The sequence below is a fragment of the Cydia strobilella genome, chromosome 17, assembly GCF_947568885.1.
Source record: "Cydia strobilella chromosome 17, ilCydStro3.1, whole genome shotgun sequence".
NCBI lineage: Eukaryota > Metazoa > Arthropoda > Insecta > Lepidoptera > Tortricidae > Cydia > Cydia strobilella.
Genome location: NC_086057.1, coordinates 8,868,161 through 8,893,086, shown reverse-complemented (window position 1 = coordinate 8,893,086; position 24,926 = coordinate 8,868,161). Strand labels below are relative to the sequence as shown.

Genomic DNA, 24,926 nt, shown 5'->3' with positions numbered 1-24,926 from the left:
TCTGATAAGTAAGTAAGTACCTACGTACACTTTTTTTAAAATAATCCTACTTTAGTGTCCCACTGCTGAGCAAAGGCCTCGTTTTCTCCACTCTACCCTGTCGTTGGCATTTTCCCACCATTTAGGAATAAATACAATTAATTAAATATAAAAAATATAATTATATGTTTTGTCTAACCTAAGCTACTTCCACTTTCTTCTAACGAACAAAAGTTTCAATTTTACATATAACCCTGCATCCTGGGCGACACGAATAAATGCTTACACCTTTTCTGTCGCTCACGCTCGGAGCACTTTCGACCTCGTGTCATTGACACCTCGGGGGTTTCATATTGACTAGCTCGCTTGTATTTATGTAGTTATCTACCTACTTAGTTGTAATAAATAACTTAATTCTTCGTCACTACTTTGAAAAAAACTCTTATCTTGTTCTGTCAATCAAAAGAAAAATGTGGTATAGCCTGACCAAAAATATATGATCATTGTCAAGAGGGCGCTGTTATTCTCATGTATAGAGTGACAGTTCAGTATAGTATGAAAAAATTAGTTCCAGTGAAATTCCGCAACATGGCGCGTTATTATATATTCCTGGTCAGGCTTTAACTATGTATGGGATGCATACAGAGTTATTGCGTTTCAACTTTAAGTAGTCAACGAGATTTTTTTAGAGACGTTTTCTTCAATACTTTGTTCATTTATACTGTAACTAATTATGTAACACACTTACACCGCGCCGCAGGAATACCTACTTTTTTAACTGTAAAGCGCGAGACGCCAGCTTGGGCAATAATACTTTCGTATGTCTGTTCAGTTGCCCGGATGTTCTACTCTACAGTCGTTTTTAGAAATTTTTCAATATCCTAGTATAATGTATGCACATACTTAATTCCCAGGTATAGGTATATCTAGGCAGAACATACATGTATCAATATGAGTAGTTATAGTTCATTCACGAAGGCGCGCTTCTGTTCTGGTAGTGTCTTTTTAAATGGCATAATTCGTAAATACTCAAATCTTGCCTCGTTTAAGAAATCATTTTCTTTCTCGAACTGCAGATGTAGGTACCTATTGTCCAATTGGTCGGTTGGCAAACAGTCGGTTATAGCGGCAGATGCATATCGGGCTAATGTCCGCCTGACGCAATCGGTTAAAAACGATTTACATGTGATTCTGATTCACGCAATATGCTCTCGTCGCTTGCATCTTATGTGAAGACTGTTACAACTTACCACATAAATTAGTACAGTGGAGCACCAACCAAGAGTACAGTCGCCATCAGATTTATCGGAGCGGCGGCGGTGTTCAAAACTATCGGAATATGCACTTTAACGACTTGTAATAGAGGCTTTGTTCAGATAATTGTGATCACCATGGCCGCTCCAATATATCCGATGGTGACTCTATCTACAGGACAACAAAGATGAACAAAAAGGAAGGATGTAACAAAAATAATGGGGATCTGTTTAAAGGCATATTCGGTATCGTGTTCTGATCATGAAAAAGTAGAAAACCATTTTTTTTTGGGCGTGAAAATTTTAATTTTATATGGAGGATTGGCTGACTTGAACGAGCCTGCCCCACAGAAAAAAAAATTGTTTTCGCGTTAATTTGTTTTTACTGTTTCCTAATCAGAACACACACAAACCGAATATGCCCTTAAAGGGATCCCGACTATTTTTGCTGTACACCCTGTATAATCTCATCCCCACCATATAGCAAAAGGAGAGTTCATCTCTTTAAACAAATCCCAATATTTACACTAGTTTGTTATTATGCCTATCTAAACAAACCGGACAAGTGCGAGTCGAACTCACGCACTAAGGGTTCCGTACAAATGTAACTTTTTTATTTTTACAAATTTATAGTTTTGAGATTTTTCCCTGTCCTTGTAGTGTAAGACCACTTACCAAATTTCATAGTTCTAGGTCAACGGGAAGGACCCTGTAAATTTTGATTCCATTGAGAGTATGTCGAAATATACATTACCTATTTGCGGCATAAACGGCCGTATCTTTTTTTACGTCAACTTAGAAGTTTGTTTTTTTCACAGCTTGAAGGGACTGTAGACCTGAGAATATTGATATAATTTCAACTAGATACCTCCACCGTTCCGGAGATGAATAGTCTTGACAGACAGACGGACGGATGAATAACAAAGTGATTCTATAAGGGTTCAATGTTATTCCTTTCGAGGTACCGAACCCTAAAAATAGTTCTTTCGTGAAAAAAATGTTTACATGTCGTTCGCCACCCGTCTTAAATACAAGAAAACCATTTATGTAAAATGGCACTGCAAGAGTTTTCGGGGCAATATGTAGGTTTTTTTGCGTCTTGTCATTCTATTGCGTTACCTACCTCAAAATCACTTTAGTATTAACTACTACTAAGTATATACCAGATTGCACTATTATCTGCAAGAATATAGCACTTTACTGACAGGTAGGAAATTGTGAAAGATAATGGCATCAAAATATATACTAGTACCTAACAACGAAGGCTTATAACTAATTACTGCAATCAACACTTCAAGCTTTAGGTAATAACTAATCAGGCTTCAAATTAACAGAACTATTCGTAAATGACAGCTGTTGGAGTTATTAGGTTTAACATTTAATTAAAGATACATGTTTGAAGAAGTGTATGTTGCGGAAGGCTTTCACAAAAACTTCTGGGAAACTTCTGGGAAATTCCTCAAGACTTGGAAAGTTAATTCAAAAATGAATTTATCAATAGTGCCTATGGAGTGTCTCACTGTTGGTCATGGTCATAGATCTCCTTTTTTAATCTACGTGTGTCTCGGTTTAGGACAATCTCCGGCTAGTCGATTTCAAAAATACGTTCTCCTCGCCCATTTCGCAGAAATAAAAGAACCTCGCCATAAGAAAATTTTAATAAAAGGATTTTTTCATGTGAAAATGATTTGTTATTATGAAAACTATTTGTTTATTATATTTTATATAATAATAAAGGTAAAAACAGTTTCGCGTCAACACCAATATTATGTCGTCAGAAAATCTGGCGACATAATATTGGTGTACCTACTGTCAACTAAGTTTAATAACAACACAACAGTCAAAACACACACGAAAGTGTACATAGAAACTAGTTTTACTGCAGTCGCTGTTTGCCACTTAACACTTTAGCTCAACAGAACGTTTGTTTTTAAAAGTGTCAATTGTGTGTACGGTTAATATTTTTTTGTGTGTACAAGTCTTATGAGAATTTTTCATTATATGGTTCCGTATTGAGCATTCTAACAAAGTATCGCTTATCTAACTACTTTTTTGATTCTTAAAATGCCATATTTTGAATACAACCACAATTAACAGTTAATACACAGATAAACGACACGAAACTTTAGCGAACGTTCTAGGTAGCGGAAGCCGCTCGACCCCAATTACAAAGAAATACCGCAAATCGATGTACAGGTTAGCCGTTTGGCACACGCATACTAGAGACATATCAAATCAAAATTTTTGACCCGCAGTTCCTAAAAAAAATTCCCCGGGGTGGTAAAACATTATTATTTTTTGTATGGAAAAAAACCTTTTTTTTTCAAAACCTATCATGTGTGGTATCATACGAAAGGGCTTTTTGAGGCGATTCTAAACATACACATCATTACATTTCGGTTTTTTTTTTTTTTGATTAAAACAAAAATATCGTCGGTTATCTTGCTTTTCGCCCACAGCTATGCGAAATAAAACTGTTTTTGTGGCCCGTGGCATAGGCTAGAAATTCTTAACGATTTCCAACATTATTATAATAATTTATATTATTTGTTTGTTAATATAGGTATTAACACGAAAATAATTGCTCCGCGAAGTTTTGTAGGTACGAATACATTTTAAAGTTGTTAAAATTTCAAGGAATTAAAGGAATAAAAATAAATAGTATGGAACAATTTAATCCTATAGTAAGTTTATGGCTTGTGTTGTTGTGGGTAGGATACTGCAGGCAAATTGATGCAGTATCTACTTCGTTGTACTTCCACTCTTGACAGTGATCGTGTTCGCCACTTCAGCGACTGGTGGCAAGCTTCACCATACACAACTTCGCCGTTTTTTTGTTGGTTGTCTTGTCGCACATTTATGTTCCAACCCATCCACTGCAGCCTTATCCTGGTCCAACTCTGTTTCTTCAGTCTCTGATCTATAGTAGTATAGAAAAGTTAACTATTCCTTGGGAGTGGGTGAAGCGTATCGCACTCGCCGGGCGGCGGAATTGTGCCATTGCGAGCTCTATAACCTTTCGCCTCTTACTTTCCATTGACCTGAGGTAATGGTAATGCGCTATTATCGATCTTTTTAGTTATCGAAGATTTTGGTAGTTTCATAATAGTAATAGGTACCAATAAATATTAATCTCAGTAATATCTCATTTATTAGAAGGACGTTGTTTAGTAGGTGGGTACACCATTATTGTAGATATAACAAATTGTATTCAAAATGTTATTTTCATCAACAAATCAAGCAAAGCATTAAAAACACGGACAAGTGCAAGTCGGACTCGCCCACCGAGGGTTCCGTACAAATTTAACTTATTTTTATTTAAGTTTTTACAAATTTATAGTTTTCAGTTTTTTCCCCTGTAAGTAAGTACATGTAGTAAAAGATGATATTACTTGCCAAATTTCATAGTTATAGGTACCAGTCCCTGATTTCACGTTCTGTTCTCTGTTAACTGCCTTCCAGTGGCTTCCATGCACCTTTTCACCAAAATTAAAATATATTACCCCTATATTTACGTAATTACCAGGCATCGTAAACTGCGAGCGAAATCCATTGAAGTACTAGGATTGTCATACGTTATTTCAATGGATTTAGCTCGCAGTTTACGATGCCTGGTAATTACTATCTTCAGTGCTCTCAGTTTAATAGCATCGATGCGAATCTTTACATCGTTCACATCACTAGCGGCGGGTGATGATTATTATTATGTCACACTTCTACCTATAATAGAGTGGCATCGAGGTTTACTGTACACGGCTTTTGAACGCAATTTCGTATGGCGGGCGACGGATTGACCTCTGAGCCTGATAATCTGTCAATCTGACACATCGATCAAAGTTTTTTTAGATAAGACTTTCTTCATGTAGAGTTTGCTAAAATAATGGAATGTCCATCTTATTTTTGATGTATACGGGAGATATCTTAGATTAGAATTATTAAGCTTAGAAGGTGAGTCCAGTCCAGACACATGTCTTAGAGCCATTTAAAAGGAATGGGGACGGCCGCCTCTCCATAGAAACATAGTCCCCATTGTCCTCTCTGGATATTGACATGGAAAACATTTTTACATTATTTGATGTAAATTATAGATTTTTTTGGAGATAGAGACAAATCACAGGAGCTGCAAAACCAAGTGGTCACGATCCTCACTAATGAGGGACCGACAAAGAAGGAAGGATATATTTTTTTATTATTGTAAAAATAAGGAAAGAAAGACAGATTTAAAAAGACGACTCGCGCACGAAGGGTTTCGTACCATTACGCACAAAACGGCAAAAAAATCACATTTGTTGTATGGGAGCCCCACTTAAATATGTATTTTATTCTGTTTTAAGTATTTGTTGTTATAGCGGCAACAGAAATACGTCATTTGTGAAAATTTCAAATGTCTAGCTATCACGGTTCATGAGATACAGCCTGGTGACAGACAAAGAGACAGCGCGGAGTCTTAGTAATAGGGTCCCGTTTTTACCCTTTGCGTACGAAACCCTAAAAATACACTTTTAAATAATCTCAAGTAATTTTGCCATTGAACTACTAAACTAACAAAGACTAGACTAGGCTTTAGCGCTATATTATATAAATGGAGAAAGCTAAATTCGCAGGATTTGGTGACGTATGTCGCAGATTAAACACAGTCGGACAGGAATGGAGACTTCCATCGCATAGTTGTCTTTTTATTACTAAATAAATTTGCATTTCATTATTTTATTTTACTAATATGCTACTTAAGTTATTAAACTGTTTTATCATTTATTCTCGTTTTGATGCAATAATATGTACATAATATTTACTTACCTACTCGCTTATTAACTTAGTCCATTAGGAAAGCGAAGTCTACACTTTAGATGAGTCATGCCGATAAACGAAAACAATGACTGTGATTTTTTTCTAGTGGCATATCGGCTGTAATAATCTAGTTAATCTGTGCTATTGTTTTTGATTGCGTAATTAGATTCATAGCTCTTAGTGGTGATTAGGAATGCGTTTGGTGTCTGAAGGAAAACACGCTTTCCCGATGACCGCAGAATCCTTTTAGTGTCGGTGATAAGTTACAGGCGTTAGCGGATATCTAGGAATAAACATTATTCGCTCGGTGACGTATAAAACGGACGGAGCGCTAACATTACTTAATTTTTGTGAAATATATAAATGAAATATTAATAAAGGATTATTTGTGGCTTTCCACACAGGAGGGTGGGTCCTCATGCTTCAAGTGCAATAAGGAAGTTTCCATCTGAAATTCCAAAAAATATTCTGATATAAATTTCATTATTACAGATTCGTCCGATTAATTGGGCATTAATGCATCTGTATGCTTGTTTGCCATCGGGGTAATTGAAATTGAAATTGAAATCATTTATTGCATATCACATAGCAGGTACAGGTGTTCTTAAATATAAGCTGTTCATGTGACGCCCTGTTAGGGCACGGCAACATAGTTCCACATAGGGAAACATACTTATTTAATCTAAAATTATACATATTATTATTTACATATGTGCCAAATAATTAATTAATTATTTTACATTTAAATAAAATCTGCCATGCACAATATTAAATACAATTACAATCAATTTACGATCACAAGTATCACAAAAGAGATATTATATATCTTCAAAAAATTCTCTGATATTATAGTAACATTTATCTAACAGAAATGTTTTTAGTTTCTTGCTAAACAGGCTTAATTTACTCTCGTTTTTTATGTTATTTGGGAGGTGATTATATATTTTTATTGACATATAGTGTGGGCTAGATGTGAACAGTTTCAGTTTAGAAAAGGGAAGTTTCAGTTTATTTAAATTTCGGTCGTTTCTTTTGGGTAGTGTTTCAGGAGAATATAATTCGCTATGTTTTCTTACAAATTTGCTGGTCTCTAGAATATATAAAGAGGTAAGAGTGAGTATTTTATACTTTACAAATAATGGCTTACAGGTTTCCATTTCGTCAATGTTGGCCATTATTCTGATGCATCTTTTTTGAAGAATAAATATTTTATCTATGTCGGTACTATTACCCCATAATACGATTTCGTAGGATAATCTGGAGTGAGCGTATGCATAGTACGCTGCAAGAGCTGTTTTTAAGTCCGTTACGCGTTTGAGGTGATTTAGGGCATAAATGAATGACGATATCCTTTTCGTCAGGTTTTGTATGTGCTGCTTCCAATTGGTACTAGTATCTATGTCGATCCCTAATAAAGTTGTTGATTTTATGCATTCTAATTTAATATTATTATAAGTAAGGCTGATTGGCAAGTCTTGTTTTTGATAAGGTTTGAATTGTATGACTTTTGTTTTATTTAGGTTAAGTTCAAGATTGTTGGCTTGTAGCCAGTCCTCTGTTTTTTGTAGCGTTTGGGTTAGTATTGTGACAGCTTCCTCAGACTGAGTGCAGGGAAATAATAATGAGATGTCATCTGCAAATAACATACAATGTACATCTAATATTTTTGGAAGGTCATTGATATAGATAAGGAATTCAAGGTCCCATGATTTGGACCACGCGTTACGTTGTTTGCGTAAGCAACACGGAAGCGAGATGCTCAAATAATGCTCCCGTGATATACTACCGCGTGCGCTAAGCTAATATTGGCCTTTTCAGGGTTCCGTACCAAAAGGGTAAAAACGGGACCCTATTACTAAGACTCCATTGTCCATCTATCTGTCTATCCGTCTGTCTGTCTGTCACCAGGCTGTATGTCATGAACCGTGATAGCTAGACAGTTAAAATTTTCACGGATGATGTATTTCTGTTGCCGCTATAACAACAAATACTAAAAAGTACGGAACCCTCGATGGGCGAGTCCGACTCGCACATGTCCGGTTTTTTAACTAGAAAACTCCTACGAGAGTTATAAATAATGAAATATTTACTCAGTCACTCATGTAATTATTACTCACTCGTGCACTGATCGAACAATCTCAAGCGTTATTAGACCTCACTTGCGTACACTACACCTACGAGTATTTATTTCGTTTTGTTTTAAATATTTTAGTGCCATATTGGTTTTTCTTACTCTTTTTACTCATTTTTAGGGTTCCGTACCTAAAAAGGAAAAAACGAAACCCATATAGGATCACTCTGCATGTTGTCCATGTCCGTCCGTCCGTCCGTCTGTCTGTCAAGTCAAGACCCTTTATCTCGGGAACACGTGAAGGTATCGAGTTGAAATTAAAACCAATATACAAAATTACTCAGGTCTGCAGCCCCTTGAAGCTGTAAAAAAATAAAACTTCTAAGTTTACGTATAAAAAAGATACGGCCGTTTATGACGCAAAAAACGTATATTTCGACACTCTCAAGGGAATCAAAATTTATAGGGTACCTACTTCCCGTTGACCTAGAACAATGAAATGTTAGTAATATTGTTTTACACTACAAGTACAGTGAAAAATCTGAAAACTATAATAAATTAAATAAAAAAAAAGTTAAATTTGTACGGAACCCTCAGTGGGCGAGTGCGACTCGCATTTGGCCGGTTTATTAGGGTTCCGTACCTCAAAAGGAAAAAACGGAACCCTTATAGGATCACTCGTGCGTCTGTCTGTCTGTCCGTCTGTCACAGCCTATTTTCTCCGAAACTACTGGACCAATTAAGTTGAAATTTGGTACACATAAGTAAGTTTGTGACCCAAAGATGGACATGTAACGTAAAGAAATTAATTTGAAACACGGGGGCCACTTTTGGGGGGTAAATGAGAAAATTAAAAAATAAAGTTTGTCAAACTATATCGTGTTACACATCAAATGAAAGAGCTCGTTGTGAGAATCTCAAATATTTTTTTGTATAATTTTAAGATAAATAGTTTAGAAGTTATTTAAGAAAATAGGCAAAAAATGACCATTCCCCCCTTTATCTCCGAAACTACTGGGTCAAAAATTTTGAAAAAAATACACAAAATAGATCTTTACTTATAGATCACCGGAAAACCTATTAGAAATGTGCAGTCAAGCGTGAGTCGAGCGTGATTTAGTTTTTGATCCGACCCCTACGGGTTTTTTAGACATTTCACATAAAAAATACATTGTTTAAATTGTGTAATGTACGGAAGCCTTGGAACGCGAGTCCGACTCGCACTTGGCCGGTTTTTTTCATAGTGGTGGTATTATTTTAATAGTGAAACGCCAGGATAGTTAAACGGACTATTTAATTTTTACTATTTCTAGCGAACACATTTGCATAACTACACTGGAGGTATCACTAAATCACGCAAACTTAATATACTAATCCATCAAAAAGAAACCACATGTTTTATGGCTACTATCATTATTAAATTTCACAATTTCTGTCTCTCCCAATCTTCTCCTTCCGTAATTCCGACCAGGCGCTTCGTTTCATCCCATAAATTCCTTGTGAAATCCGTATCATTCGCAAACCAACTACTGTAGAACAGCATACAGTCTCTAAAGTGCTTTCCACTGTCGTTTTCGACCCTCGGATCTATCCCCAAATACACCGGCATCATGGCCACCCTATCCAATGGCCGACCAATCAGCTGCAAGCCAGCATTCAACAACTTCTTCAAAGCCTCATTGTCCAAATGTCTGAAGAATTCCGACTTTCCTAGTCCTGGATCCATACTGTACACATTCACGCCTTGGCTTTTGACCCTCTTATCCATTTCCACTGTAAAGAGTATGTTTCCTAGCTTAGCGTTACAATAATATTGAAAATTGGTGTATCTTCCAACATCATTCATGTGTTCGAAATCTATAAAGCCAAGAACCAACGCAAGAGAGGATACGTTGACAACTCTACTCGGTGCAGAGGCCTTCAATAGTGGGAATAACAGAAATGTAAGCAGAAACGAACCAAAATAGTTAACTTGCATCATAGTCTGAAGGCCATCTTCTGTGAGTCTGTCTTCCAGACCGATAGCACCGATGTTGTTAATTAAAAGGTCCAACTTTGGCTCTTGCGTCAATGTCTCATGTACGAATGTCCTCACAGACGTCAATGACTCAAAATCCAAGGTTTTCGCGACAACGTTGTTGTGTTTTGCCACGTTTGTAATTATATTCCTCGCGTCTGCTAACTTGGCAGGGTTTCGGCTGGCTATGATGACCTTGGCCCCTCGTTTGGCCAAGTTCTTGGCCACCTCCAGCCCAGTACCAGACGTTGCTCCTGTCACGAGGGCTACTTTTCCGTCTAACCGTATATCCGATTCGCAGTTGGAAAACTCATCGCGAGCCATGTTTAAACAACAAGAATAATGTCCGGTTACACTTGTTTTTGGTTATGAACTGAGCAAAATATAAAATAAAAAAATTAAAGGAGAAGGTCATTGTGCGACAGACACAACGCCTGTCGAACTCCTTTCTCAAGCACACCGCGCACCAGTACAAAGTTACCCTGAGGCTCGTCACAGTTGAGGGTAATGGGAGATCACTTATGTTGGTTATTCAAATAAACATATTGGTATTGCATGGTTATTAATGAAAATAACACAACACGAACAACACAACACTGGCCTTGCATGCATAATTTAAACATATACAAAATGTATACGAAATAGTGACCAAGTAACAAGCGTACATACATACTGTAAATACATAGGTAGGTACGTGGTAGATAAGTGTTCCCGTTCCTAATATAATACCTAAAGCAGCACTCAATAAATTAAACGATTTCTAGGTATAGGTATACCTACAAGAGTTCGGTACCCTAAAACGTAACCTGATGTTTTAGATATTTATTTATAGATGAATTTTACTCTTTCATATTCCTAATATATAGTGCGACATAAAATAGTAGAAATTAAATAAAATGGAACTAAAAAAACCATACTAAATTGTTCCCATGTTTATGCATTATACGTCAAAAATGTGACAGTTACGTAGGAAGTGGCGCCCTCAATAATTTTCTACGATTTGTTGTCGGACTATATGTACTTAATAAAGTAACGAAAAAGAGTGTAGGTTCATCAATACGAGTACGATGATGATATTATATGTATAAGAACCGTTATAGCTGGGTGTACCTAACTATATAGGTCGGTGATGAAATTTGAACAGTAAGCTTTATTTTACTAAGAGTAATTATGTAGCTCTCTATTTGCCATATGCGCAAGAGTTTCCTAATATCCCGGGTAACAATGAATAACCGTATTGTGCGAAACGGGGCGTGGGACAACGCGAATGCGTTTAAACTTTTCCGGTGCTCTACCTATGACACAATGAGGATACATTCGAAAAGTTTAATGAAGATGGCGCTGCGATCATTAAAAAACAAAATATGTCATTAGCAATCCCAAATCTGAAGAGATATGAACCATAGTCTTATGTTATTTTTGATATCTCTATTGCACGAATATGCAAGAGCGATATAGATGCAGATACTATTAGTAACAAAATTTCGATGTTCGTTTTTCGCTGTAGGCGGTAGTATAGTTTGTGTGTTTTTAACGTCATTCAAAAGACAACTTGAATGCATGTAACATATTTAATTTAAGCTGATGCCCGCACCTTTTTTGTGTTTAATTACCTTACTTCAAAATCTATTTCAGTAAGTAGGTACTTATTATTAGGAAAACGCATTTTCTGAAATGTTAAAACAGTTTAATTTAAAATATTGTCTTCGGTTACCGCGATAGTTACTCATGAAATAAAACTATGAAAACGGATTATATCGCGTATACAACTATTTTTAAGTAAAGATATACGCGATATAAATAAATTCAATGTACGCGCGTTGTCATAGTTTTATTTCAGTTTAATTTAACTCATTTATTTCAGGGAAGGAGGAGACAAATATGGCTGAAGAAACCTAAATAGCTGCACTTTATAAAGATTAGATGCACTACAACTGAACAGTGTTACAATAAAATAAAGAAAGTAATTATGGGGCTCTACATAACAAATTATACATTCTCTAACGTATAACATTCGTTTCCCAATCTTCATCCGCGCTTATTTTAACAAGTTCCTTCGAAACTTCCCATAATTTTCTCCTTAGTTCATCGTCACTTGCTAACCAGTGGTTGAACCAATCCATACAGAATTTGTAATGTTTGCCACTAATATGTTTCATCTCCGGAGCAGCAGCTAAATACGTTATCTGAGCTCCAACCTCTTCTTTCGGCTGACCAACTAATCGTATAAAGAAATCCGCTATATCTCTTATACCACTCGGGATCTGATTTAATACATCTGTATCCGGCACTACGAAAGGGTCAAAGCTATTAGCAGTAACATCGTCACTATTCAAACGTTTACTCAGCTCAACGTTAAACAAAGTCATAGCAAGTTTAGAATTGCTCAGCGTTTCTATGAACGAATATCTCCCAATGTCATTCCAGTGGTTAAAGTCAATAGTCCCGATGTACATCGATCCTGCTGACCCGTTGATGATTCTGCTTGGTGCAGATTTGTGCAGAAATGGTATTAATAGGTAAGTGAGCAGAAAGGTCCCGAAATAGTTCACTTGCATGGTTAAATTTAGTCCATCTTCCGTGACAACATCGGGCAGGCCTACAGCACCAGCGTTGTTAACTAGGATGTCTAGTCGACTTTCAGTACTAGTAGTTTCGCTCACGAAATCCCTTACAGATTTGAATAATCCTAGATCCATAGTTTTGTATCCAATTTCCTTGTTTCCGGTTTCTTCTTCGAGCTTGTCCCTAGCTAGTTTCAGTTTAGTTTCGTTCCGGCTAGCTATGATGACTCTAGCTCCCCGGCCAGCTAGATTTTTAGCTGCTTCATAACCGACACCTGAGCTACCACCAGTCACTATAGCCACTTTGCCGTACAATTTTGTCCCAGTTTCACACATATTCTTTGCAATTTTATTTAACACAAGGCTAAAGCAACATACGTTTTAGCTCGGGGCCAACGTCAACACTGAGTAAACAGGAACGGTTCATATTCATACGAGGTACAAAAACAGGACGAGTTTTGAATTTATAAGATGATTGTACATGCGTCATACATCATAATTAATAGGAATGTGGAAGTTTTATAAGTATTCTCTGTCATTTTTATAAAACTAGGTACTTACTCAATGTAGTTAATTAATTAATTTTCCACGCGGCACTGGATCGAGTCTTCGAGCTTTTCGGGGCGAACAGACAAAAAATATTTAAGTTTTTATGTGCGCACGCGCACGGCTTGATCAGACGGCCGGTCTATGGCCTAGTGGGTAGTGACCCTGCAGTGTAGAGCCGATGGTTCTGGGTTCGAATCCCGGTAAGGGCATTTGTTTGTGTGATGAACACGATGATGTCTCAACATGGGTGGTTTCCATAAGTATGTATTTACATAGTCGCCTAACACCCATAGTAAAAGTTTTGCTTAGTTTGGGGCTAAGTTGATCTGTGTAAGATGTCCCCTAATATTTATTTATCATTATTTATGTAAAAGAGAAAAGTAAGCACAAATTATTTAACATTTATTATTTATAATATTTTACTGACAATTCTATTATGTAAGTACTACGTATCTACTTTTCGAACGTTCAACCTTAGCATTGACAGCTGATCTAAGATTGCTTTATTATTCCCTGTTGTGGTAATTGGTAATTACTTACTTATATTAATTAGTTATAGTAATTAAGTTAGGTAATGAAAGCATGATTGGTCTTATCATGCGAAGTCCCAAGTAGGAAATCCTACGGCTAAAAGTTCAAGCCAATATGCGGGAAAAGGAATTTTGGCCAAAGAAAACATTCGGTAGTTGAGGAAGGAACCTGCGTGACTACTTATATAGTTTAGTTGCAGCACTATTCAAGCCAATATGCGGGAAAAGGAATTTTGGCCAAAGAAAACATTCGGTAGTTGAGGAAGGAACCTGCGTGACTACTTATATAGTTTAGTTGCAGCACTATTCAAGCCAATATGCGGGAAAAGGAATTTTGGCCAAAGAAAACATTCGGTAGTTGAGGAAGGAACCTGCGTGACTACTTATATAGTTTAGTTGCAGCACTATTCCGCAGTGCAGTTAGCAAGATAAAAATCGCCATGATGTTGTCCAACCGACGATAGAAAAGGAATCAGAAGAAGAAGAATAATTATGCTCCCCATATTTTACTTGAACGTGCCGTGCTACATACAAGTCAGAATCAGAATCAGGCGGTAGCGATTAGCGGAGTAGCGTGCGACCTTCTTAAGTCTTGTAGGGCCACATTTATATTTATACCTTGAATTAAATTATTCCTCGCGGCCGCGGTACAAACGTAGTTATATCTATGTGTCCATTGCCCTCATGCTCAGGATGCCAACATGCATTAAACATTATTAATAAGATAACCTATGTAAATAAACATTTTCAGAGTAAGAATAATACCCTATTTCCACAAAAAAATGGTGCGTATTTTAGGGACAATGCGCAAGCGCATGCTTCGAAGGAATGTAATATTAAGGCGAGGGATGACACCATCGAGTAATCATTGACTAGTGATGAACCCAGGCGCTCATGGCGTCCAAAAGGTTAGATAATAATAATAATACAATAACGCCGGGCCGTGCTCGTTGACATCACCATCCCCCATGATGAGAATCTCGTGAAAGCCGAGAAGGACAAGTCCAGTAAGTACCTAGACTTGGCTCACGAGATAACCGCCATGTGGGATGTTGATTCGACGATCATTGTCCCGATATTCGTTTCAGCGAACGGTCTCATAGCGAAGAGTCTCGACCAACATCTTGAGAGACTCTCGCTAGGTGCTGGTTGGATCAAGGGTCAGATGCAGAAGTCGGTGATCTTGGACACGGCGCGGATAGTCCGCCGGTTCCTCTCTTTGCGGCCCTGACCACCGGTAGCTTGGGCCTTGCCCCGCTGCTCGCGGCACCCTAGGTTAGGTTTTTTATAATGTGTTTATATATTTTTTATATTATTTTATAAGTGGGTTTTATATGAATTCCACAGTGAATTGGTTTTAACTCTCATATACCTACTGTAATTTGTTGAATAAATTAAATTAAAAAATATACCTAATTAGCACTACTTGAGAATTCAAGGAAGTGATTGCTCGTAAATAATTTACGATAATCAACGCTATAAAGTTTGTAATTGTGTAACCCGTCTCATGAAACTTGCAACTATATATTTAATTATGGATTCCTCTTTCTTGAGCAACCGCCTAACCAAACCATGAATGTGCGGGATATATTTCCTTGTAGATACATACCTGATGAATAGTTATTATTCCATGAAGGCAGTAAATTTTATTAGTGCCTAATATGGATGCTTTAAGTGTTTCTTGTTCTCTCATCAACACACAATGCACATTAAATTTCATTGTTGTTAGGGTCTAGTAACGGCTAGTCAGAATAAAAAGTTGACTTTATCTTAAAATTTAGGGATTTCAGCAAAATAAAACCGTGGTCAGTTTTGCAGTAAGTGCGAAAGTTGAGTGTAGTGCTAAATACTACATAGCACTTCTGCTCTTTCAATAGTGACAGGTTCTGTTAAAAAATTATGGTAAAGTCTAAATATGAACTAGTTTTTCTTCAAAAATAATGAAGGTATATATATTGTATTACTATAATTTATGTAATATTCAAGTAACAATGGTTCTTCTTATAATATCCGCAGCTTTTTCAGCCATGGCCACTAACACAGAGTTGGGGTACAAGGACAGAGGCGAGGGCAGGATGCTGGCGTCCATAATGCGTAGTCCTGACACCGATTTCACCCTGAAACAAATAAATTCTATTCTATTCAGAATAACTAACAACTTGTCTGGTTTATATATTAAAATAAAATAAATTAGTTTTTCTTGCAGCTCTTATAAAAAAAAATGCTTTGCATTTTTTTATATCCCTTCGTGTTTTAGAGGCTTTTATGTTCGTCTTTTGGACGGTAAATTAGCTAGCTTGAAAGAAGATACGAGTATGTAGCAACATTACGCACTACCGAGTCAGAATACTCCCAATAGCCTTAACCCAGGCAATATATACCTCAGCTGACTGTCCACAACAGTGCCGCCTGCAGCCGTCCCACCGACATGATGCCCCGTCACCGCCACCTCTCTCAACACACACTCCAGGTACTCGTCGGGGGGACTCTGGGGCTTATCGGACTTCTGATCTGGCTTCTTCTCTTTTGGCGTCGCTTGATTAGGCGGGCCAGGTATTATCCTGGACCATGAAAAACAAGTATATAATACTTAATGTGTGGTTTTGAATTCTTACATTTCGATAAAATTTCATATCGCATCGAAGGATCTTTCTTACTCTTACTGTTATTAGGAATTTTGTGGTTCTTGTTTCTTGTGACCTTCCATTAATTTTACTACATTCTCGGGAAGTAATGTGAGCTAGAGTGCTGATACATCGAAATTGAATTTGGTACGTAACGTGTAGTACCTACATAATAATTTAAGGATCATCAATCATCATTAAAAATCGTCTATCAGAATCTCTGCAGTTCACTTACTTTCTTTTTCTTTTTCTGTCTGGGCCGAACTGGTCGTTCCGCGTGTAGTTCCAGAGGGAAAGGCACCGCTCCGGCCGCGGCCAGTGGATTCTCGCCCCTATCTCCTTGAACGGAGGCGATGATACCAGGCGTTCAGCTCGACGGATTGCTACAACATAGGATAACGAAAGGATTATGTGTTAAAAAAGTTACTTCTATTTAAAAAAACTGACAAAACAGTGTTCAATACTTCTTCTGACTTCCAATAATTGGTCAAGATTTACTTTAAGTAACATGTAAGTATGTACCTATTCAAGTTGATAGTAGAAGTGCAGATACACGAATGGCACGTTGGTGTTCATGTTTTTGAAAGTGTCTGAGCATTTACTCGTATTTCGATCCAGTTAAAACACTCGAACGGCCATCGAAGTTAGGTAGTTGGTTTTACTTGTACCTTTAATCATGCACTTGACATCGAAGCCATTGTGGAGGTAGTTCGGGTCAACCACCGGCGGCACGTTGGTGCTCAGGTCTCGGAGAGTGACAGTGCCTCTGCTCCGAGGCTGTACACACGTCGCCAGGAACATGAAACCTTCTCGGCTACTGTCGTTGTGAAAGGGAAATGTGTCGCGGAATACCTGTGAAGTATTGAATCATTAAAAAAAACAGGCCAAATGCGAGTCGGACTCGCGCACCCAGGGTTCCGCACTTTTTAGTATTTGTTGTTATAGCGGCAACAGAAATACATGGTCTGTGAAAATTTCAACTGTCTAGCTATCACGGATCATGAGATACAGCCTGGTGACAGACGGACAGACGGACAGACGGACAGCGGAGTCTTAGTAATAGGGTCCCGTTTTTACCCTTTGGGTACGGAACCCTAAAAAAGGAAGTCGTGGCAAGCTCCAACGGGACATTAAACTAGTGGAACATTTTCGTGGGAGTTCACGCTGATGTGTCATGAACTTTTAAAGTAGCTTCAACCTGAAAATCTCTGGAGTTAGAAATTAAGTAGCATAGCAAGATAATCGGGTCCACGAGAATGAATGCATACGTGTAACGTCGCATACTACCGAGGTAGCACAGTAGCTGTATAGCAGCCGAATAATGTCTGGGTAACAGCAAGTAACTGGTATTGCTGTTACCCAGACATTATTCGGCTGCTATACAGCTACTGTGCTACCTATACGTACGTGTGACATTGTATGAGAGGACAAAAATATTTCTAAATAGCATGAATGACGTTGTTTGTACTGTAAACTGCGTACAGCGTCAAATCAAGAAACAAAAGGTCCTTTTCATATGACAATGGTTAATTAATATCATCAAAACTGGGCATACTGTGTGTTTATAATTAGATAAGTCCCGAAGCAGCCGTTCGCTGGTGGTTCCCATGGTAAACAGCATCAATGCAGATGCTTCGTGGTACTCCACGCCTGCAACTGGCGGAAAGGACAGCAACCCTGCGAGAAGATAATTACATACAAGACGTGTTTTATCGTTTCTTTATTGACTGTTCTTATAGTTTTAACATCGTATACCTACTTATTATATAAAAAAAAATGGGTAAAATGCGACGGCTCAATATCGCTGAAGTTTCGTAGTTTATGAAGTTTGTTCTCTCACTTACCCTTCCCATTCATGAAGTAGTCCCAAGCGGTGCCAAACGTGAACACCTTGGGCAGGATGAGGCTGATCGGTTTCTTGATATTGACGTATACCGCTAGGTTCATATGATCGTGCAGGTTTCGGCCCACTGCCTTGTTCTCCGCTACAAGCTTGATCTTCAATCTGAACAAAAAGCTTATTTCACCATCCTTGTTCAATGGACCCTGGAGTGACGATGTATTGTCATTATCGCTTAATTAGCAATATCGCTTGCGTTGCTTGTCTTCGCGGGAAGCCAGAGGCAGGCAGTTTGCCCTTTAAAGTTGAGAGGTTCAGTGGCAGGCAGGCAGCGGGATTGTTACGATATGTTCACAGAAGTGACCACCAATGGTGTAGCTAAGAGAGCGTGTTGTAAATAGAAGATTGTGCATTGGAAAACCTAGTGACGTGAATGTTGGGATCCCTTTAGTCAGATGTCATAATTACACCGTACAAACCCATATGTTAAAATAATCGGGCTTTGTTGTTTGTCTTCGGACAGGCAATTCTAGCGGTAGATCACGAGGTCTGGAGGCTAGCCAAGATGACAAATGTGGATAGAAAAGGCCTATCGAAACTTAAATAGGTAATGTATGGAAAAAGTCACGTGACGTGACGTTTCGTAGCACCTGTTGTCCCGATAAGTACAGTGAGCTGCGAAATTGAATGGAAAAATTATGAATGAGTTCATTGATAAAGTCGCCCTGCACTTTTACGACCGATGGTCCATTTATACTTTTCTTGTGGCGTTTGCCGATGTACGATTGTCATATTGGCTAGGCGGCTAATGGTTGGTATACCTTTGTATGACATTTCTAGGACCAATGCCTGACATCATCAGGATCTGGGGCGTCTTGATGGCGCCGGCGCAGAGAATGATCTCTCTGTTCACGAACACGTTGTCCAACTCTCTGTTGCGGCGGAGGATGAAGAGAGACGACGCTGTCTTGTTTTCGAATCTGATCTGAAAAGAGATGACGTCATCATCTTTGCAGTTAATAAACCTTATTGTTTTGAATTTTGTATGAAGCAGAAACGTAAACGATGCTATTAAGCTTAAAAACAACCGCACCACGTTAACGCACCGGGCTAGCGATCCGGTGGTCGTGGGTTCAAGTCCCACCCAAAATAGTGAATTTTCCACTTTTAGTTTGTTTCTAAGCTTAATTATTGTTTTTTATGACTATGAATGTTATGGTGTGTTAGTACCGTAGACCACATACATGCGTTGCGGCAGGTTATACAGAAGACTGAGGAGTATAACCTCCCCCTTTGCCTTGCATTTGTGGACTACGAGAAAGCCTTCGATTCGATCGAGACTTGGGCTGTGCTGCAGTCTCTCCAAAGGTGCCAAATTGACTACCGGTATATCGAAGTGCTGAAGTGTCTGTACGAAAACGCCACCATGTCCGTCCGACTACAGGGCCAGAGCTCGAAGCCTGTTCCATTGCAGCGGGGAGTCAGACATGGAGATGTAATCTCCCCAAAGCTGTTCACCGCTGCATTGGAGGATGCCTTCAAGGTTCTGGACTGGAAAGGACGAGGCATCAATGTAAATGGCGAGTACATCACTCACCTTCGGTTTGCCGATGATATCGTAGTCATGGCTGAGACCATTGAGGACCTCAGTGCGATGCTCGCTGATCTCAGCAGAGTATCTGAACGAGTTGGTCTGAAAATGAACATGGACAAGACGAAGATCATGTCTAACGTCCATGTTGTGCCAACTCCCTTATTAATCGGAGGCTCTGCGCTCGAAGTTGTTGACGATTATGTATACCTAGGACAAACAGTCCAGTTAGGTAGGTCCAACTTCGAGAAAGAGGTCACTCGTCGAATCTGACTCGGTTGGGCAGCGTTCGGGAAGCTCCACAGTATCTTTTCGTCCAAATTGCCGCAGTGTCTTAAGTCAAAAGTCTTTGACCAGTGTGTGTTGCCAGTGATGACATACGGATCTGAGACGTGGGCGCTAACGACGGGCCTCATAAGAAGGCTCAAGGTCACGCAAAGGGCAATGGAGAGAGCTATGCTTCGGGTTCGCGAGTGTTCGCCTATGTAAGACGCAGCGTTACACGACGACAATAAACGAACTTTCTGTAGGTATTTAAGAACACACGGTTGAACCTTCTTGGCGCAGTTCGTACCATGCTTGTCGGCACATTAGTGTAAATCTAATACGTTTTGTCGTCGTATTTTTTTAAAGAGCATTTCTTACTAATTCTTGAACAGTCATAGCACGCAAGTGTGGGATTGGGACTGAGTTATTTTCTGTCGCTTATCCAGAGGACTACATTTCAAAATATAAAACAATTCAAGGAACCTTCATGCAAAATTTCAGCTAAAGCGGTTCAGTTGTTTAGCCATGAAAAGGTAACAAAGAGGCAGACATAATTACTTTCATCATCATCATCATCATGTCAGCCGATAGACGTCCACTGCTGGACATAGGCCTCCCCCAAGGCTCGCCACTCCGACCGATCCTGTGCCCCTCGCAACCACCGAATTCCCGCGACCTTCACCAGGTCGTCGCTCCATCTCGTTGGAGGCCTACCGGCAGTTCGTCTTCCGGTACGCGGACGCCACTCCAGAACCTTCCGGCCCCACCGGCCATCAGTTCTGCGAGCAATGTGCCCCGCCCACTGCCACTTAAGGTTTGCAATTCTGCGAGCTATGTCGGTGACCCTAGTTCTACTGCGGATATCATCATTTCTGACTCTAATTAACAGCGGTACTGTAATTACTTTCACGTTTATAATATTTGTACAGTTGTAATGGGATTTATAGACATAAAGCCGATTATTTTTGACTGGTATTGTTACTACTTGGAGTACTTGGCTTGGCACCGACTTCAAACATATCAGTTGGTAACGCATATACTTAAACACGGAACCCTAAAAAGGATAATATTTTATTTCATCCTTTTTGAAGTCGGTTTATCTTTTTTTTATAAAAGTTTTTATTTTTCCATTTTTAGTTTTAAGACATTGTTAAGAGCGTGACGCATGAATGAAAAACGTTATCATGTTTAACTGTAAATTCGTAAACTTTATTAAATAATCAGAATTTTCCTCGAGTCCGTCTGGGAAATCATTCCTGTCACTAAATCCATTCTCCGCCCCGCCACCACAGATTAATAAATAGTTACTACCCGCCACTGACCCAATCCCTCAAACCCCCCAATCACTCAACCTCACAGCACATCAACCCCTGATCACTGAACCCGTCGACCCTAAACCACCAACCCTTCATCCGCCATTCCCCGACCCCTAACCCCAGACCCCTTAACTCCTAACCCCCAATCCCTTAACTCCCAACCCCTCAGTCCCCGACCCATCAACTCGCCTCCCCTCAACCACCAACCTCAAACCCCCCAACACTAATACCCTCTACCTTGGCCTCTCAGTCTCTTTGGTTGATTCCAACACTACCTACATCAAAAATCATAATACACATACGAGGGAAGTTATCAGTAGCCTTACCACGAGTTTGACATTGATATATTCGCTATCGTGTGCGTAACTTACTGTTTATGCATCTCGCTCGTACTGGCATATTAGTGTACAAAGTTATAATATATAGTAAGAATATTTAGTGTCAAACTCGTGGTTAGGCTACAGTTGCACTACATCAAATTGGTGGTTTTTGGGAGGAAATGCTTGAGTTACTTTAGAAAACACCGAAATCACCATACACGTGCCTTTAAAAATTGAGGAGTTCCCTCAATTCTTCACGGATTCCATCATCAGATTAACACCAAAAATATTACGAAAACACCTTGGAGAGGTAACTTTTTTCAAACAGAAAAAGAATAACTCAAATCGGATCATGGGTGCCGGGGTAATCACTGAAATCATTATCATCAAAACAATCATCATCATCAGCTCCACTTCATCAAATTGGTGGTTTTCGAGAGAAAATGCTCAAGTTGCTTATGAAAACACCCAAATCACCATACATGTGCCTTTAAAAATTGAGGAGTTCCCTCAATTCCTCAGGGATCCCATCATCAGATCAGAACCAGATTAATATGGGACCAACTTGGAAGTAGCTCCTATCGAACAATAAAAGAATTACTCAAATCGAACTCGGAATAATCGGTGAACATACATAAAAAAAAAAAATCGGTTAAAAATCATATCACCTATGTTTATTGATAAGATTATCATGATGAGGTAGGTACTTACAGAAACTGCTTGCGTTCTAATCACAACATGTAAATTCCTCCTGTTCATAGCGTTCTTCAAATACCCGTCCAGGGTTGACACCCGCACCCCGTGCCTCACTGTGGCCGTAGCTGTTCTGAACAATGTGTGTTTGTTTTTGAGTTTTGAAGACGCCTGCTGGAACACTCTGAGCAACTCGTTGTTTTCGTCGATTTGTTGAAGCTTCATTGGTGCCTGTACGACAAATTGCATGTTTTAATGGACAAAATCGTTGCTTAAATAAAATTAATTGTTGTTTAAATAGGTAAGCAGTAAGAAATGAGTAAAATTTTTTGATGTACATACAGGATTTTTTTATTCAGAGGACGTGTAATTAGGTAGTAAATGGTTAATCAAGGGATGAAATGGTGCCTTTCACCCAAGTTACACGCTCTACTTTTCATTTCGAATACGAGGAAAGTTTTTTACCTTTTGGGTACGGAACCCTAAAAAACGTACTTAGAAAATTCAGTGCTCTTGAGCAGAAACGTATCATTTTCTGCACACTTTTTAGAACAACAACGACCCACTTTTCAGAGCTTAAAGATTATTATTGACTAAACTTTTAGCTTTAGGATTATTTCTCGTACTCTTAACAGACAACTGTTTTTTTATTATTATTGCTTTGCTACTTATCTATTATTGCGATATCTAAAGGTTAACCTCAGTGTGCCTCAGTTAACGTTTAGAGCAACACTGCAACACGGTACCTAACATTACGTAACTTACTATTACACAGTGTTGTTCCACAAAAGTTAACTGCGGTGTGGTGGTGTAACATAAGAGAAAACAAAAGTCTAAATCCCAGCTCTTACCTTATCACCCTTACAATATACTTCCACAGCACAGCGTCCACTATCGAACTCGCTGCTTTCTGTCCCGAAAGCCTTGATGAAGTACGGTTTCAGGTCTTCCCAGCCCCAACCGTGAAAGCCACGGGCAGACCAGCGCTCGTAGTCTTCTGGCAGACCGAAGCCATGGAGGAGGAAGTTGGTCTGACCGGAGCCTCCTAGACCTTTGCCTCGAGGGATTATTTGAGACTGTGGGAATAATGGGCATAAATATTAAGGTTGCATGACAAGTAGATAGGTATACACAGCTGCAAAACTGCAAAAGTACACAGCTGCACCCACATGAATGAATTCCATTAACGTAAGTTAAACCTCCCCTCATTGTAGCATAATGTCATAGTTAACTTTATATACCTACTTATTTTTCCGACTACATAATTCCTAGTTGAGTATAGTAGCTAGGTCATAGGTCTTCTACTGCTCCAGAACTTCTACAATTATTTATTGGTCTTACATTGTTATAAAAAACCCAAAAACAGAACCATTGAAACAAATCCACCAACCTGATCCCACATCCCAAACGAAGAATATTTCTGCGCTTTGGTCCTGACCGACCAGTCGTAGGGCCCCTGTTGTGCCGCGGTAGCCGTGAGCGGGATCTTCGTGAAATATCCCATGTGGTAACCTGCTTCCACGAGTAGGACTGTCACCTGCGGGTCCTCGGAGAGGCGAGCGGCCAGCACACAACCTGAGGTCCCGGCGCCGACTGAAAAGCGACTACCTACTTATATCGATCAGGATTAGATAAAGCAGATGCTTTTGTAACAGGGCTCTGGCTGTGTAAGTTTATAGTGTATAATACATATTACTCGTATATATAGATATGAAGATGTCACATCGTTTACGTTGCGTGCAATGCGTGCCCATTAAGAGAACGTTACGGTCCGGGTGGGGCGAAGGGACGGAGCCGTGCTGCTCGGCTCAATTACACACGTATCTCGTCGTGTAGGCCAGGTTTTCAGAGAAACACTGTGTGTCTTGTTATTAGGAGCGGAACGGAGCCATAGGTTAAATAGCACTCTTAGTACGGTGCGTAATTTTGACATTCTATGCGCCCGCAGCGCCTAATGATTTATTTCTAACGCAAACTTTGTTGCGATTACTTTATATCAGGCGCCCTAAATCTTGACCAACTCACCAATAATGTAGTCATATCTCTTCTCAGGCTTTGAAACGATACTTGGATATAAATTCACATATCTCTGATAAACTAAATAGGATATACACGCCACAATTACACCGAATACGTACGAATACACCGCCATATTAGCGGCGCGCCACTGTCTTGCCTACTTGCATGATACCGGCTTACTTTAATCCCAGTACGTTGTACTGTAAAAGTCTAATTGAATTAAAGTGGTATACGCAACTTTTTTTAAAGTTACACCGACACGAATGGTGAAAAAATAATATGCTTCGTGGGTTAAATAGTTATTTAGACCTTTTTAATTGAAGATATCTTATATAATGTTGAATCATAAGATAAGTAACTATCACGGTAACCGAAGATCATAAGATTTATATTAAATTGACATGTTTGTCAATATTTTTATGCGCATTCAGCGATATTTCTTAACTATACCTAATCTGTAAAAAATCTTGCATTTCAATTAGAAAATAAAAAACAGTATTTATCA

At 38.9% G+C, this 24,926-nt stretch overlaps 3 protein-coding genes across 3 annotated transcripts; all 3 read right to left on the bottom strand.

Moving 5' to 3' along the window:
• Positions 1-9,512: 9,512 nt before the first annotated feature.
• On the bottom strand, positions 9,513-10,495 carry LOC134748870 (retinol dehydrogenase 13-like). The gene has a single exon (XM_063683695.1). The coding sequence runs from the start codon at positions 10,430-10,432 to the stop codon at positions 9,515-9,517; it is 918 nt and encodes a 305-aa protein (XP_063539765.1). The 5' UTR covers positions 10,433-10,495; the 3' UTR covers positions 9,513-9,514.
• A 1,522-nt stretch (positions 10,496-12,017) lies between these two features.
• On the bottom strand, positions 12,018-13,151 carry LOC134748780 (retinol dehydrogenase 11-like). The gene has a single exon (XM_063683560.1). The coding sequence runs from the start codon at positions 13,006-13,008 to the stop codon at positions 12,109-12,111; it is 900 nt and encodes a 299-aa protein (XP_063539630.1). The 5' UTR covers positions 13,009-13,151; the 3' UTR covers positions 12,018-12,108.
• A 2,577-nt stretch (positions 13,152-15,728) lies between these two features.
• On the bottom strand, positions 15,729-24,592 carry LOC134748985 (neither inactivation nor afterpotential protein G). The gene is made up of 11 exons (XM_063683868.1): positions 24,428-24,592; positions 23,793-23,995; positions 23,254-23,478; positions 22,421-22,633; positions 19,037-19,200; positions 18,220-18,380; positions 17,931-18,052; positions 17,044-17,227; positions 16,611-16,758; positions 16,133-16,312; positions 15,729-15,868 (listed from the first exon to the last, which is right to left on the bottom strand). The coding sequence occupies exons 1-11, from the start codon at positions 24,552-24,554 to the stop codon at positions 15,733-15,735; spliced, it is 1,863 nt and encodes a 620-aa protein (XP_063539938.1). The 5' UTR covers positions 24,555-24,592; the 3' UTR covers positions 15,729-15,732.
• Between the last annotated feature and the right edge of the window lie 334 nt (positions 24,593-24,926).